This window comes from Podarcis melisellensis (assembly GCF_964234715.1).
Source record: "Podarcis melisellensis genome assembly, chromosome: 15".
In the NCBI taxonomy this organism is placed as follows: domain Eukaryota; kingdom Metazoa; phylum Chordata; class Lepidosauria; order Squamata; family Lacertidae; genus Podarcis; species Podarcis melisellensis.
In genome coordinates this window covers 25,879,065-25,894,725 of record NC_138532.1, presented here as the reverse complement: position 1 = coordinate 25,894,725, position 15,661 = coordinate 25,879,065, and the positions used below count along the sequence as shown (strand labels likewise).

The following is a 15,661-nucleotide window of genomic DNA, read 5'->3' as shown; positions in this document are numbered from 1 at the left end:
CACAACATCCTCAAGGAAATCCTGGAATCTGTAGTTTGTTAAGGAGGATGGGAATTTCGGCTATGTTGGCATCAGCTACAGTTCTCAGGATTATTTGGGGGGAAGCCATGTGCTTGAAATATGATTGAAATGTATCGTGTGTGCACAAGCTTGGTCAGGCTGGACTCCCTAGTTGGCAAAAACTAACTCTCAGACAATCATGTCAAAAGCAGCAATCGTTCTTCCCTTTGTTGAACATTTCTTCGCTGAACAAATCCAAGATGTAGAGTGGTTATTCTTTCTTAGGTGAGGCAGGTGTTTTAATTTCCCCACCACTAAGATGCAATAAAGGAACAACCACCATCTCGCGAACCGCAGAGAGCCTTAAAGGAGCTCAATGCAGGGGCAGAGAATCAGTCTGCTGTTCACAGAGGGATCGTCAGATAATTAAACTACAGCAGGGTCCCACTGTACCATCCTGTACTAATCTTAGTTTAGCAAATCACTTTCTTCCCCTCCGCACCACCCTCCCACAACACCTTTTGTGTGACTACATTGTAAACTCTGCAGGACTTCACTTTGGTTCCGCATAGTGCCTTAATCTAGTGGGAAGCTAATTTCATAAGAGGTCTCCTGTTGAGAGCCAGAATTCTAGGCCCAACCGTTGTTAGGGGCAACCGCAGACTCCATGTTTTGAATATGGGGGTATGCTGCGCTAAAATCAATAGGGAAGAGGCATGACAAGGTCCCTGAGGTGTCATGCCATCACAGGTGACCTGCAGTTTTGACCAAAAAGTGCAGAATCCTGATTCCCTCATTAATCTTAATTGATAGAGCAGTTGTGCTCCTAAATGATGAAGAGGGAGGGCAATGCATTCCTCCATAAACAACCTGATGTGCCACATTTGAAGGAGAAAAGAATAAGCTCAGCAGAGCTAATGTGGTTGTGAGAGGAGGTGTGTAGGCTGGCAGCTAAGAGAGAAGGCTGTGTGCGGAGCAGGCCCTAATTCAAGTTTTGCCTAATTCCGCAATCTCTCAGCCTCAACACCCACATAAAATGCTGGGCTGCTTTCGAGGGCCATTGTAAAGATGATTGAGATAAGTTATGCAAAGTGCTTTGAATACTTGAGATGTGCTATTTAAGCACACAAATGATTATTACCATCCACTTCCATGGATGGAGATGTGAAGGAACTATTTTCTCACACAAATCCTTCAGGAAAAGAATCTAATGAGTGAACCTTCAAGAAGAGGTACGGTGGTTTGAGGAGAATATCTCTCATCCATTTGACTTCTTTGGCCATTGAAAAGTCTCCTCTGAGATTTTACAGGGTTTGCCTATTGTGTTTGTTATATTAAAGGGGGCCCTCAGGCAGAGAGCTGAAAGCTGTGAGGTGTGAACTAGGCAACTGGGAAGCCCAATTATTCCTTGGTGTTTAATTTTATTTAAGGCTTTTCATATCTGCCTTTTGGTTTTATAGTAGAACTTCCCCTCCACAAAAGGCAGTCAGTGACCACCCAAAACTGTAAAGCAGTGAGAAGAGGCTGTGATTTGCAGGAGAGAATTTGTGGACATGGTATCAACTAACCATCACTTCTTCCCTGAAACTCTCCTACCCTTGCCCTAGCACTTTCCCCTTTGACACAGGAAACATGAAGTTGGCTGACAAATACAGCTAAGGTGATGTGAGAAAGGGAAAGCAACAACTGGGGTTAAACATTCCCTTCCCTGACCATTGAAGATAAATTGTTAGCTGTCTTATGGGCTGGACATACTCCTCTTCTGTAGCAGTCTTCGAAACAGGCAATAATATGGGATGATAATATCAAGAAATCAAGGTATTGCACAAAGTGATGTGTAGGCCTAGGAACAGGCTGTGATCCCCGGCCTCTCCGGTGACCAAATGGGCTCTTTTGCAAGGCTGGCATTAAAAAGTATGTCATCCTTTCCATCTCCTTTTCTTCATGCTTCCTTTCATTCACTTTCAGAAAGTGTCTGCTGTTCTCTGTTTTGCCCATTTACTTCACAGCCCTCCCACTGCCACCCACACCTTCTCCATCCCATTTCTTATTTACACGGCGCTGTGGTCATGGAGTGGTAATTATGAAACAATATATTTATTTTTATTTTATCTTCATTTTTCTCTTCCATTGTTTCCTCACCTGGTTTAGAAATAAGTGAGCCCACAAGCTCAACCTTGTTCCAAGGTCAGTATTGTTCTTGCTGTATGTCACCTTCCGCTCCCTTATTTGCAACCTCCCCACCTGCCGCCACCCTTCGTTATACATTGCCTGTTTCCCTTGTCCGATTTGCATGGAGGACTGTACCACTTCCTGATGAGCACCCAAGAGACTGCAGGCTCTGATTGGTCTCCTTGTCTCCATCATGTCATGTTTGATCTGTTGACTCAGTGGTTCAGAGCTCCAGTAACCAGTTCCATATCTCCTTCTCCTCCCTCACAGATTAGACTCAAGTAACTAAAAGTGTATCTGCATGCAACATTCATATTGCCTTTATACCAGGGATGGGGAACCTGTGGCTCACCAGTTTTTGCTGAACTACAACTCTCATCAATCCTGACAAGCATTATGGATGGTGGGAGTTCTAACCCAACAATGTATGGAGAGTTAGGGGTGATGGAAGTTCCATCCCATTCAATATCTGGAGAGCCAAGGATGGTTTGAGTTGTAGCCCACTCAACATATGGAGGGCTACAGCATCCCCATCCCTGTCCCCACCCCCTAACCACTTTGACCATCAAGTTTTCCTACCCAAAGAATCGTGAGAATAATAATCTGAAGAAATGACTCACAAACTGCAGATCACAAGCTTTCCTAAAATCAGTTTAAACCTAGAATGCACATAACCTCTTCAATATTGCCATCACAAGTCTCTGAGTTCAGGGCTTATACTAGAGCGGTGCCAAACATCCTTAAAAACAAGAATTTTATGAGAAATGTTCTGAAGGTATTTATTTTTTTAAGAGCCTCCTGAAATGGTTGGAGAATTTTGGATCACCCTTAAGTTTGCTGGTGGAGAATCAGGTAGAGAATACAATTCCCAGCCCTCCAACAAACAGAGCATTGCACGTCCCTCACAGAGAATCTATGGCAGGGTACCCTTCCAGATGTTGTTGGACTCCAGCTCTTAACATCGTTGTGCATGCTGACTGGGGCTGATGAGAGCTGTAGTTCAGCAACATCTGGGACTCAGTGTGTTGCACTAGGTCATGGTTTGCCAACTTGTTTTGTCCTCCAGATGTCGCTAAACTACTACTGCCATCACCCCTGACTATTAGCCATGCTGACTGGAACTAATGGGAATTGTAGTAAGTGGGTCTAGTTATATGGGTGGTGCCAGGGATCTGCTCCCCCGCCATGGAATTCATCTCTATATAATTCTGTAGTGTTTAAAGCATGTCCTTTTTGCCACTGCCTGCCAACTGAGCTGACAAAATGATCAGCCTCTGCCTTATTGATACTCTTGCAGCGAAAACAAAACAAGGCAGTACATTTGGAATCACTGCATAACATGTAACAAGGAAACGGCAGCGTTAATTAATTGATGGCATGGTGGCGGGGGGGATGAATTTCAGCAGAAGGAGATGTGGAACTGGCAGAAAGTGGCCCCAAGTTGCACCATCTGGCAGATGAAGGGGAATGATTGTGAGGTGAAAGCATGCCCAAAATCCAGGTGTTTAAATAGGTCTGATGGAAAAAAACCCAGCTAACAGAATGCAGGCGAGGGAAGAATCCTAGCAAACTTGGCCAGCCCCCCAACCTACCTCCTCATCTTCATTTGGAGAGATATGATCCCAGGAATGGAGCTAACTTTGGTCCCTGGTCCACGGACCTCCATTAGATTTCATCACTGATACTAGGACTTGAATGTGGTTTGTCTCTATCGATCTGCATTTCCTCCCACCTTGCGGAATCAACACTGGTTTGTAGCTGCCACATTCCGAGAAGCAAAACTTATTTATTAACTCATCTGTTCTTTCTTTCTTTCCCCCCTATTTCCCCCTTTTTTCTCTTTCTTTCTTTTCTTCTTCCTGCATGGCTTCCTTGTGTGTGTCTTCTCCTCATGCCTCCCTACATTCTGCCATGTAAGTACCACAAGCTTATATACCAGCTCTAGCCAATTTTGCATTTTTCCTATGAAAGGAGTGTTACGGGGTGGGGCAACAGGGCACAGGGTGGTCTTTGCAAGGGGTGTGTGTACATTTTTGTTTGTGTGCTTATGCATGGTTTTTAAGAAGATAGATGGGAGTTAATTTTTTGGAGCATTATGAGATTCACTTGGAGGATCCAAAGCAGAAATGGTTGGAAGCTGTAGGCATAAGAGGTTTTGTAACTAATTGGAAAATGACCCAGCTATATTAATGCGATATAAATGATCTAGGGTTAGGTTACCTGAAAGACCACCTTGGCCTTGATACATGAGCTGGATCATTTGGATCATGTGGAGTATGTACGTTCATGGGCACTTGGATGACAATATCTCATCTTTTCAAGTAGAAAAAGCTATGAGTCAAAGGATTGATTTCCTTGTTTAAGTGAACAATATTTTAACCTTGCCCCCCGCCTCCCCCCCATTTTAACTTTTACATTCTTCTCTTTCTTGTGGTTCATGTGACACTGAACAGGACAACTCATCCTATGTTTCCTTAGGCACCCCCAGATCAGGTGTTTCTGCACCACCTATTTAGCTCTGCTTGTGTGTGTGTTGCACACAGACTGAACAGTAGTGTACAATTCATAATACAGAATGTGCACTGTCAACCCATAACATGGGTACCATGAGTCATTACTCCTTACAACTGATCTAAATTCTTCTATAACCTGGATTTGGAGTGAGAACATCCTTAGCCAGGAGTGCGCAGAGAATGTGTCTGTACTTGTGTCATATTCTACATATTGATTTAGGTTTCTCTCTTCAGCCAAAAGCCACAAGATAAACCTACTTTCCTTTTTAAAGAAAAAGAAAGAAACCTCATGCTGCAAAACTTATATAGCAGCTACCCAGATTCTACCCATGAGGAAAACTTTTAAGCTCTATGGCTTTGCAAGTTCCTAGACCATCTTATTGTTGTCTGTGGCATGAGTTGCTTCTTCAGTTGCCAGATTGAGGAGGCCAGTGGATGTTAGAGCTGAGCATACAGAGCTGGGTCTTCTGTCATCTCAATGTGTCAGAAAATATTTTGTCCCATGGAAGCAAGCTGAAAGTATAATGCAGCAGATGCATTTCTTCCATTGCTAATGGTCCCTGCAAAGCATCTTGTTGCTTCCTACACCCCACCATGATTGCTTACTTCTCCTAAGTGACATCAGCACAAAGCAATATAAAAGTGGAAGTGTGATCAGTTTTCTTTACAGCAAACCAGCTTCTCAGATTCATCTCTTCAGCACCCATCTATTTGTCCAGATCTCATACTTTGTACTTTTCCATCCTTTAGAGTATGACTGTTGGTGTCACTGGATACTAATATGCAAGGTTTGGTTCCTCTGTGTTCCTCTCCCACACCTCCCAATATTAAGCACAGTTCACAACATCTCCACGTTGCATTTTTTAAAAAGCCCTTTCAAAACATCAGCATTTCAGTGCACATTTTGCCTAACATTTTGCTTATCTTTTGCATTCAATTTTGCCTAATATACATATTTTTGCAAGCAATTACCCCAATATAACACATTTTGTTTGTTAATGTTCAGGAATCAGTGCATTCTCAACTAAACTGTCTTGGAATATATGCATTCTTTTACACATTTTGTTGTTGTTGTTGGAGAACTGCATTGCTAAAAAATAAAAATAGAGAAGTGCAGATTTTGACGGATAGCTGCATTTTGGTTTGCTTCCTGTTTTAGGAAGTATGAATTAGGTGGATGCACATTCCAATGTGAAATGAACAAAATCTTAGGGATGCCACTCCTTAGCCTTTTCTTCACCTAAAGATGTCCCACAAGGCAGTGGGTACAAATTCTTTTGGTTAAAAAATATATTTGATGCAAATATCAAAATATACAGATGTTAAAGCAAACACTCCATGTGAAAGGCATGTTTCTGTAAGATAATTTATACTATAGGCACTGTATTTTAATATACAGCTGTTCAAAGTACTGTATTCAAGAACAAATGACACACAGGTTAATCAGGTGTGGGGATGTAAATAGGCATTGCTTTCCATTCTGCCCTGTATTTGTCACATTTGTATCCAACCAAAGGTTTGTGCATAGCAAACACAGATTTGCATAGCATCCCAGGTACACAAGCCAAGGAACTGTGTTTGACCTCTACTCCCAGCTATTTATTTCTTTCTTTCTTTCTTTCTTTCTTTCTTTCTTTCTTTCTTTCTTTCTTTCTTTCTTTCTTTCTTTCTTCATAGGCAGCAGTAGCATATTGGTAACTTTATTTCATGAGGAAAAGTGTAGCTATTTTACGAATCCTTTACAAACGATTTGCAGTTGCACCAAGATCAAAGATGACAATGAGTTTTAAAAGGTCAGAAATCTTCTAGAGACGGTGATTATGAGCCTCGGTTATGAGCAACATGATGAAAATTGCAATGCCTGGAGCGTCTTATTTGGCATCTTTTAACCCTCTGTAAACTGTCTGTGACTGGAAAAGCATAAAACCAGCTTAGAGATAAAAAAAAGAGACAGCCTTAGCAGAAGTTTGCAAGAAATCACAGCAGTGCAAACCAGAAGGTTGAAGGTGTCTCAAAGCAGGGTGGAACACCTCGAGGGCCTTTTGTTTGCTTTATTGATAACTTCTTCTTTAATTTTGTAGAAGAGACAACCGCACTTCAGACACCCTGGAAAGGTCAGTAAAACAACAACAGCAACCCACAAACCTGCTGCTGCTCCCCCAACCTTTGGCCTTGAACCTCAGCCACCCCTCTCCGTCTTTCTCTGTTTCTTCTCCCTTCCCCTGTGGCTAAGCTAACATCAATGGATCGAACGGCCCATCATTGGCCGTGTTGAATCTTTTGTCAGCTTTCATGTCCAACCCTCTGCCTCTTTTTGCTGAATACCTGAAGGCTTTCCGCCACCTGCTTTCAAACAATCTGCTTTGTAGCAAGACTTGACCTGTCGCCAGTCATCCTTACTGCAGAATAATGCTGCTAGTCCTCATTTCTTTCAGCCTAATTTAAAGATCTTCTTTACACAGCTTTTGCTTCCATTGCTGTGTGACCCGCTATCCTTGCTTTGCCACTTCTCCTAATCCCTTTTTCTCCCAAACCCCCAAAACACATTCTATATATTTGTGACCTGAGAAGCATTACAATGGTTTTCCAGTCTACCTTTATTCAGAATCTCAGGCCTGGTTTATACATACATTTTCATCACACATTGACAGTGGTATCAAAACATGGTTTGCTGCATGTGTGAGTGGGCCTGAACAGCTACAGCACCTAAATGCCCTTATCTTCTCACATCATTTTATGCAATACTGTCTAGAAGAGAAGAGTCATTTATACAGTCAGGTGCTGGCCTTACAAAATGTACAGTAATGAGTTTGAAGAGCAGTCAAATAATGTTATTTCCACATGTGCTAAATCCTGATCAAAATGTCCACTGCAGTTTTATTGTCTTAGATGTAGTTCACAAAGCCAAAGGTATGGAGGTATTTCAGCTGTTCTCTGAAGTAGGGTGTGCACTTTTGAGAGGTAGAAGAAATTAATAGAATATCTTTATGTTTCTGACCAAATGACATCTATATCTCCCCCGCTCAGAGTGTCCCTCAGGATGGAACTTTTTTTCAACAAGCATTTACACCAGGTATAGACAATGTGGTGTGCTCCAGATATTGCTGGACTACAACTCCATCATTCCTGACAATTAGCCGTGTTGGCTAGGGCTGATGGGAACTGTAGTCCAAAACACCCTGAACATTGTCTACTTTTGATTTATACACCAGCTTAGACCTGGCTGCTATAAGCCAGCCTTGAAACTTTGCCTGCAGACGTTCTCCCTTGAAATTTGGAAGTCCCTGGGGAAAGGGATCCTCATCAGTGTGGAGAAGCCACCAATAACATCCCTCTGCGTGCCTTAACACTCCAAAGTTGGCACCTGGATGGAAAACTCAGCAGGGTATTCCAGGCCAATCATTCTCAGATGATTTGTTTCTTTGTTCTCAGATGCTCTCGGCGGATAATTGATGCTTAATAGCTTTTTCCCTAGGATACCACTGGGCCTGTTTGTTGGCCACTTTGGAACATCACATGCCTCCTTAATGAGCGCTAAGGAATTAATGTTGGAGAGAAGCCATTGCCAAGGCCAGGCTGGGCCACTTCGGCTCCTTTGTTGACTCTGCCGTCATTGATGGCTGTTTTGGCAGCAAGAGCTCCATTATCTCCTTCCATGCAGCTCTGTGCTTGGCTCCCTTGAATGCTTGTTATGAAATTTCAAAGGATCCAACTTCGCTTTCAAGAAACTGGTAGCTGAGGCTTTCTAGGGCTTCTGGTCCAGCTCCAGTGTGATAACGCCAGTTGATTTAATGGAGATAGAAAACATTTGTGGTGGAGGTGTTTAATCATCAGTACAGATTTAATAGTAATTTACAAAGTTGGGATTTATGCTAGGAAAACTATGCTATACCAAGAAACGGGGCAGGTGAAAAAAGCAACAAAGAGTCTTGGGGCATCTTGGGGCATAAGCATTTGTGGACTGTGGTCTCCTTCATCAGATGCATGAAGTGTTACCCTGATCTGAAAGTACATATATACATGGTTGGGAGGATGTTGTTATAAAAAAAGGACAAAGGGAACTCAAATGCAGGAAAAAACAGAAAGTGATAATTTAGTGTTTAACAGTGGCAGCTCATAAAACCATTTTTGAAGACACAGGCATCCTGGCATGGGTAAGCCAATTATTGCGTACAATGTGCTCTAAATCCTTTGTCTTGCTTCAATCCAAAAGTCTTGATATAGTCAGCAGGTTTCATGGCACAGTCTCCCTTTGAAATCTGCTGCTCTGCGGTGGCTACTTAAAGGTCATTTGCCAAAAAGCAGAGCAATGAAGAAACGGAAACAGGAGACAGTCATGTAAAAGCCACACCATGTGTGGCGGACATCTGACCAGTACAAAAGGCACATTGGGGTACATTTAAATAAGGTGGTCTTCACCAGAGATTGAAAGGTTAACAAGGAAGGGGCCAGATATACCAAGTGCTGTCACCAGAGACACATCAGACAGTGATGGGATTTAAAACAGGGCCTCCCTGGAGATGCTCAGCAGACAAACAGGATTATGTGGGAGCAGACGGTTCTTTGAATGAATACAAATGAATTCAAACATATGAATCACATGTTCGGAAGCACACATCAAGATGCTCCGGACCTCTGAGCGTTCAGTTTCACCTTACATAGCATGTTGTAACGGGATTTAAAATGTCTCATAGTAGATAAGAGATTGAAGTAATCTTTGCGAGACTGACAAGGGAAGAAGCATTTGACTCAACAGAACTGGCAGACTTTCTTTTCATCCTGGGTCTCTCCACCCATGGTATTATTTTTGTGTGGTTTAGCCATTCGTTTTCCAGTGTATGATGCTCCAAGGGTTCACTGTGCCATGAAAATTTGATCTTATTCCTTGGCGGGTTGTACCTCAGTGATGCTTCAGCGCATGCTATGCATGCAAAAGGTCCCATGTTTGATATATGGCTTCTCCAGATAGGGCTGGGTGACCTCCCACCTGAAATCTTGGACATCTGCTGCCAGTCAATGTCTCAATGATACTGAGCCAAATGGATCGATTGCCTGGCTCAGTATAAGCCAGCTTCCTTCATATGTTCCTTAAGGGTTTCTAACTGCTTATTTGTAAGCTGGAGCACTCTGATTTTTCACAATGAAAAGTAAAGGTAAAGGACTGATAGTATACGGAATATGTTACTTGTGCTATGGCAGGTCTAATAATATGGGGACTTCAGAGCAAGCAGGAATGAACCTCAGCCTGCATTACTCGCATTAGTGTTGAAACTCTAAATGACTTAGGACTCAAATATATAAAAGACCATCCCCATCTCTTCCGCTTTCTTCGTGTGTTAAGATCTGCTAAGGGGAAATCTCTTGGCAGCTCCACCACAGAGAATAGCAGGCCAGTAGAGAGATTTCCATGGAGCAGCCTCTAAATTGTGGAACTCCCTCCCCAACAAGGTGTGTCAGTCACCTTCACTGTGCAGCTTTCACCAAGGGCTCATCTACATTTCCATTTGCCCTTCCACTTTCCCCCAGGAAAACCCACAGTTTCATGCTGAGTCAGAACGAAAGACAATTGAGTTTTCTATGGATTGCTGTTTGTTCTGATTCAGTGCTAAATAACAGGTTTTCTGGGAGAAAGCAGCAGGGCAAAGGCAAAACTGCTCAGCCCCGTGCCTAGAAAAGACAGGACAGGCAGAAAACCACAGACCCCTCTGTTCTAGGAAAAGCAGTGATGTGGCTGAGCTCTGAAGATCCCCCTATTTCCTTTGTCTTTTGACAGCTAAAGAGTTTCGTTTTGGGGGATGCATCTCCTTTGCTGAATTTGTGGTGTTTGGTTCACTCTGGAATGGTTTTGGGTACGGAAATTTCATTTTGTGTGTGTGTGTGTGTGTTCTTTAAATAATTGCATATCCACTTGTTGTAACCCTCTCTGGGACCTTATGGTGAAAGGCGGGTAAGAAATCTTATAATTAATAAGCTTTGGTTCAGGTGTTATGACATGGGTGTTATGAAGACTGGCTGATCAGCTATGGTTACTGATGAAGTAAGGGGACTGTCTCTGGAAAATGTCATTGCTTTGGTTCCCTGTTTGCTGCTGTTGATGATGATGATGATGATGATGATGATGATGATGATATCACCATCTTGCCTTTTCTCCAGACTGGAACTCAAGGCAGCTTACACAGATTAAAATGAAATAGGTAAAACACAGAAAGCTAAAAACATTTAAAAGATAATTGTTAGAAAGTAATACAACTCTATGTAAATTAAAGCAACATAAAAACCCCAAATCTATTAAAATACAGAAAATAAAAACAGCACAGCACTATTAAAGTCCTTTCCTTAAAAAAAAAAGGACAATTAGTTCCCAGAAACCTGTCAGAATAAAACAGTCTTCACCTGTGAATGAAAAGACAACAAGGAGGGAGCCCACTTCTCTAGGAAGGGAGTTCCAAAGTCTGTGGACAGATGGCACTCTCCCACATCCCCACCAAGCTTTTGTCCTTGTTTTCTTGTTGTGCTCCTACATAATAAATAAATAAATTTGACTAGGGTAGACAGGGGTTAGTTTGGAACCAGCCGTGGCAATAACCATAGTTTCTCCATAGCTGTTAACAGCCTCTGGCCTGTTTGCTTCTTCATTCCATTGCTTATTATTCCATTCACTGACATGGTGCCTCCTGTCTTTCCACAGGCCCTGGAGCAGTGCATGATGGGAACAGTGGCGGATCAAGAAGAGCTGGCTGCATCTGGCTGCTCCCCTTCCTTCTGTTGCAACTGCTGCCCAAGTTTTGACCCTGTCAACCATGGCGATAAGATGACGACGGAGAAGAAGAAGATAAAGAAGATGAAGAGAAGAAGAATATTACAATTTTTTAAAAAATAATCATAATAGTAAGAGTATATTATGAGGAAATATTGGGGAGAGAGAAAGGGAATCTGAAAAAAGAAGAAGAGTCCAAATTGTTCTGCTGATGTTTCAACACAACTGAGTGTTTTGTTTTCTTTCTTTTGGGTTTTATTTTTCTCATCCACTCCCTCCCTCACCATGGACAAGGAATGCAGCTGTTGGGGACCAACCAGTGCATTTGGCTGAGTGACCATTGATCCCCATCTGCCCATCCCCACACTAGCAAGGCAGCTGACTCAGTTTTTTCTTTTCTCTGAAATCTGCCCAACTCTGGAGGATTATGGTGTCGTTACCCAGTGCACAAAATAGCCCCCCCCCAACCCCACATACACCTCTGGTCCCCTTCCCTCCTCTTCACAGACTGTGCTGTCAGTTTGCTTCTTTGATTGCAAACTATGACGAAACGATGACAGGACCACAACCACTCTGATAAAGCAACAGCCACCACGAGCAGCTTCAAGGAAAAGGGAAAACACGATGATGACCCAAAATCACATGATTGTTAAGACATTGATTCATTGTACTACATGGATGTCATGGATAATAAGGGATTCTGAGTCATTATTAATTTTATTAATTATATTTTCTGATATGAGCCTAGAACTGTTAGTTCATAAAAAAAAACAGCAACACAAAAATACAAAAAAAAGAGAGGAAAAATGGGGTGGGGGAGAGAGAAAAGTAAGTTTATTAAATTGGCTAATGGGATTCTCAACTGGCTTACAAGGAGGTGGAATGTCAATGTCTGGCTGTTTATCAGATGGGTCTGGATACAATTTGACCCGTCCAGCAGAAGCAAGAGAAAGAGAGAGAAAGAGGACAAGCAAGTAATGCCTCCACCAGCATTATCGAGTTTTCATTCATTATTCTGGTGTTCAACTCAAGAAGGTTTTCCACTGTCTTCATACTGTTTGGAAGTACAAAGGTTGATGCTCACTGTATCTTGAGTTAGATGGATATGCTTATTCTTTTTATGAGCTATATATATATATATAGTATATATAAATATACATACATATATATATAAATATTATAATAATAATTATTATTTTGTTAGCATCCTAGCACATTATTTCTCAGCCAGGTCCTTCTGCCGACATTACTGCATGCTGTATATGAAGTTAGCTGTGTATTGGTCTTTTCAGACACAAGGATAGAGTTTTATTGTTAACTGTGTAATTAATTCCTGCTTTTTCTTTTTCTTTTCTTTCTTTTTCGTTTTCTTTCCTTTTTCGGCCTTTCCGTGGGTTATTTACATGTTGAAGACATTTATATAAAAAAAGAAAAGAAAAAAGAAAAGAAAGAATGGGAAAAAAACACATAACAATTCTGCAGCGTCTCTTTCCATATTTGGATTTCTATAAATGGGGAAAACAGTGGTGATTAAAACCAACACACAACCTTTATTTTCCCTGTGCTACACAGCTTTGGATAGGAACACAACAAGGACACAGAGAAAAATAAAAAATAAATGACGTTTCAGTGAATAGTACATCTTTTTAAAAAGAACCCTCCAACACACACATATGAACATACCCTGTGTCTACTAGAGAAATTGACTCACGTCAGTTTTGTTCTCTCTTTTCCTTTTCAATGGATAGAACTGGAGGTTGCACCTTGATGACAGACGGTTTTGGGGGATAGCTCAGTAGATGGAGACCTCCTTTCTCCTTGATTTGTTTGGAGGTCAAAACTGGAGGTTGTATCTGACTTTACATTAAAAAGAAAAAAGAATATGTTCCATGTTCCTCTTCAGACTGATTGTGATACCTCATTATTAAGCTGGTTGTGGAAGAGATGTGCATATATAGCTAATGCAGCAAAACAAATCATCAATAAAATGTTGAACTTAAACTCTGATATAGGACAGATCTTGAAGGGCAGGGTGCAATGCCAGCTTAGCAGGGGGGTGGGGTAGGAGACCACAAGTGAATTAGCTGCTCCTGCTGTGTGCAGGTCTCAGTAAGAGTTCCTAGTTGGGTCTTTTTGCCCAGTGTCCGTTAACTTGATGGTAGATAAAGAATGCATTGAAAAGGATATGTTGATGCAATGTGGCAGGAATGAGGGGAACCAAACATCTCTGAATCCAGCTGGGCTGAACATAAATGGATATGATAATCAACTTGGGTTAGTGTTGCTTTAATATTCAACAGTATATTTTTTTTTGTGTGTGTGTGTGTGTTGGTGTCTCATGAAATGGTCCCACAAAAATGAGAATCACGCTGCAGGTGACATGACATATCTTATTGAACTAGCAAGCTCAATGTTGTTTTCCTGCTTTTTTGACTCCTGTGGATCCTTAATCCCTCTTCCCCTTGTTGTTCATGATTTCCTTGCTTGCACTGGCTGCATGGTGGGAATCTCATGCCCCTTGGCTCCTGCCTACCACCCTTCCCTTGAATATTTGCCCTCTGTTTCTCTAGCCTTACTCCTCATTCATCTATCATTGGGCTGATCTTCCAGCTTCCTGAGCTAGAAGGTTAACCTAGACCTTTTCATATTGGATTTCTCTTCACCGTTGGCCTCAACATGGATGTTGTACATGCAATGGCTATGCCCATATCAGTTAGTTATCAGAAACTCTGGACCAGCATTCCCTAACCAAGTACACGGTGAGTCCTTTAAAAGAGGCCCCATGGATACAGAGTGCACATGTTCCACAGGGCCTCTTTTAAAAGACTCACCCTGTACTATCCTCCAGATGTTCCAAATGACATTTACCATCATCCCTGGCCATCATAGCAAATAGTCAAGGAAGATGGGAGTTGTAGTCCAAAACCTCTGAGGAATAACATGCAGAGGGAGGCAGTTCTAAGCCTTCTTTCTTACCCTTTCCCTTTTTCTTTCTTGTTCAGGGTTCTGATGGAGAAAGTGAGCAAGCATTTTAAGATCACAAAGTCTTCCATCTTACAAGAGGCCTGCAAGTCTGATAGATCACATTCTCCTTCACAAGACTATCTTGGTCCAGCGAGAGGCAACATCCTGTCTACTAGTTAGCTTCTGTAACCTTTGCAGCCTTATACATACATACATACATACATACATACATACATACATACATACATATACTGTACTTCATCAAAAGATATCAGAGCAGTTCCATGTGGACGGCTAAATGATTGTACCGTGTTTTTCGCTCTATAGGATGCACCTGACCATAGGACGCACCTTGCTTTAGAGGGGGAGAACAAGAAAAAAAATATATCCCCCTCTCTGCTCAGCGCACCTTCAGCGAAGCGGCAGGAGAAACGGAGGCCCTTCCATTTCTCCTCCCGCTTCACTGAAGGGGCGCTGCACAGCTCTCCCTCTCTGCTGAAGACGGGAGAGTCTTACTCTCCCGGCTTCAGCAAAAGGAACCTGAAGCCATCGGAGCGCAGCACGAGTTCCCGCTGTGCTCCAAAAGCTTCAGGGATAGCCAGAAGAGTCTTGCTCTCCTGGCTTCAGCAAAAGGAACCCAAAGCTTTCAGAGTGCAGTGCACCGACCCCTCTCACTCTCCAGGCTTCAGGGAAAGCACGCAAAGCCTCCGGAGTGAATAGGGAGCGCTCCCTCTGTGCTTCGGAGGCTTTGCATTGCTATCGCTGAAGCCAAGGAGCTTGCATTCGCTCCATAGGATGCACACACATTTCCCCTTAATTTTTGGAGGGGGAATAGTGAGTCCCATGGAGCGAAAAATACGGTAATTCTGCCCTCTTATTTGCTGGCTTGGATTAGACCAGGACCTCCAAATATGGACACAGCCCACCAGCCAGCCCTATTTGTTCACCCACCACAGCCTGAATAAACCACCTTCCTTGGTTACTGGCCTGGGGCTATGAAGCCAACCATATGGGTGATACCACACATAGCAGACCATGATACACTGTGTCGATCAGCTGCATTTGGTGGGCCGCAAGCTGCATGGGACATCTCAAAAAGAAAGAACTGCTGCTTATCACGTAGGGAAGTAGTTAAATGGAGAGAAGAGTGTCCTTCAGGAGGGATGCCACGGAGTGCAAGATGCAGAATTGCAAGTAATGAGGTCTGGGAAACAGAGACATAAAGGTTACAACTGGGATTTTATTGTATTTTTTT

General features: G+C 42.4%; 1 protein-coding gene across 9 annotated transcripts in view; it reads left to right on the top strand.

The window, feature by feature from the left end:
• The window catches only part of LOC309357635 (protein CEPU-1), an 816,321-nt gene extending 802,610 nt beyond the window's left edge, over window positions 1–13,711 (top strand). The window contains exons 8-10 of one of the 9 annotated variants that reach the window (XM_081889975.1): window positions 2,152–2,187; window positions 6,770–6,799; window positions 11,374–13,711. In XM_081889975.1, coding sequence (XP_081746101.1) covers window positions 2,152–2,187; window positions 6,770–6,799; window positions 11,374–11,474 — 167 coding nt within the window. In that variant the 3' untranslated portion in view covers window positions 11,475–13,711. Of the gene's footprint in view, window positions 1–2,151; window positions 2,188–4,090; window positions 4,156–6,766; window positions 6,800–11,373 lie in introns of those variants that run through there. The other 8 variants (XM_081889974.1, XM_081889978.1, XM_081889977.1 and 5 more) reach the window with 8 other exon arrangements.
• The last annotated feature ends 1,950 nt before the right edge of the window (window positions 13,712–15,661 follow it).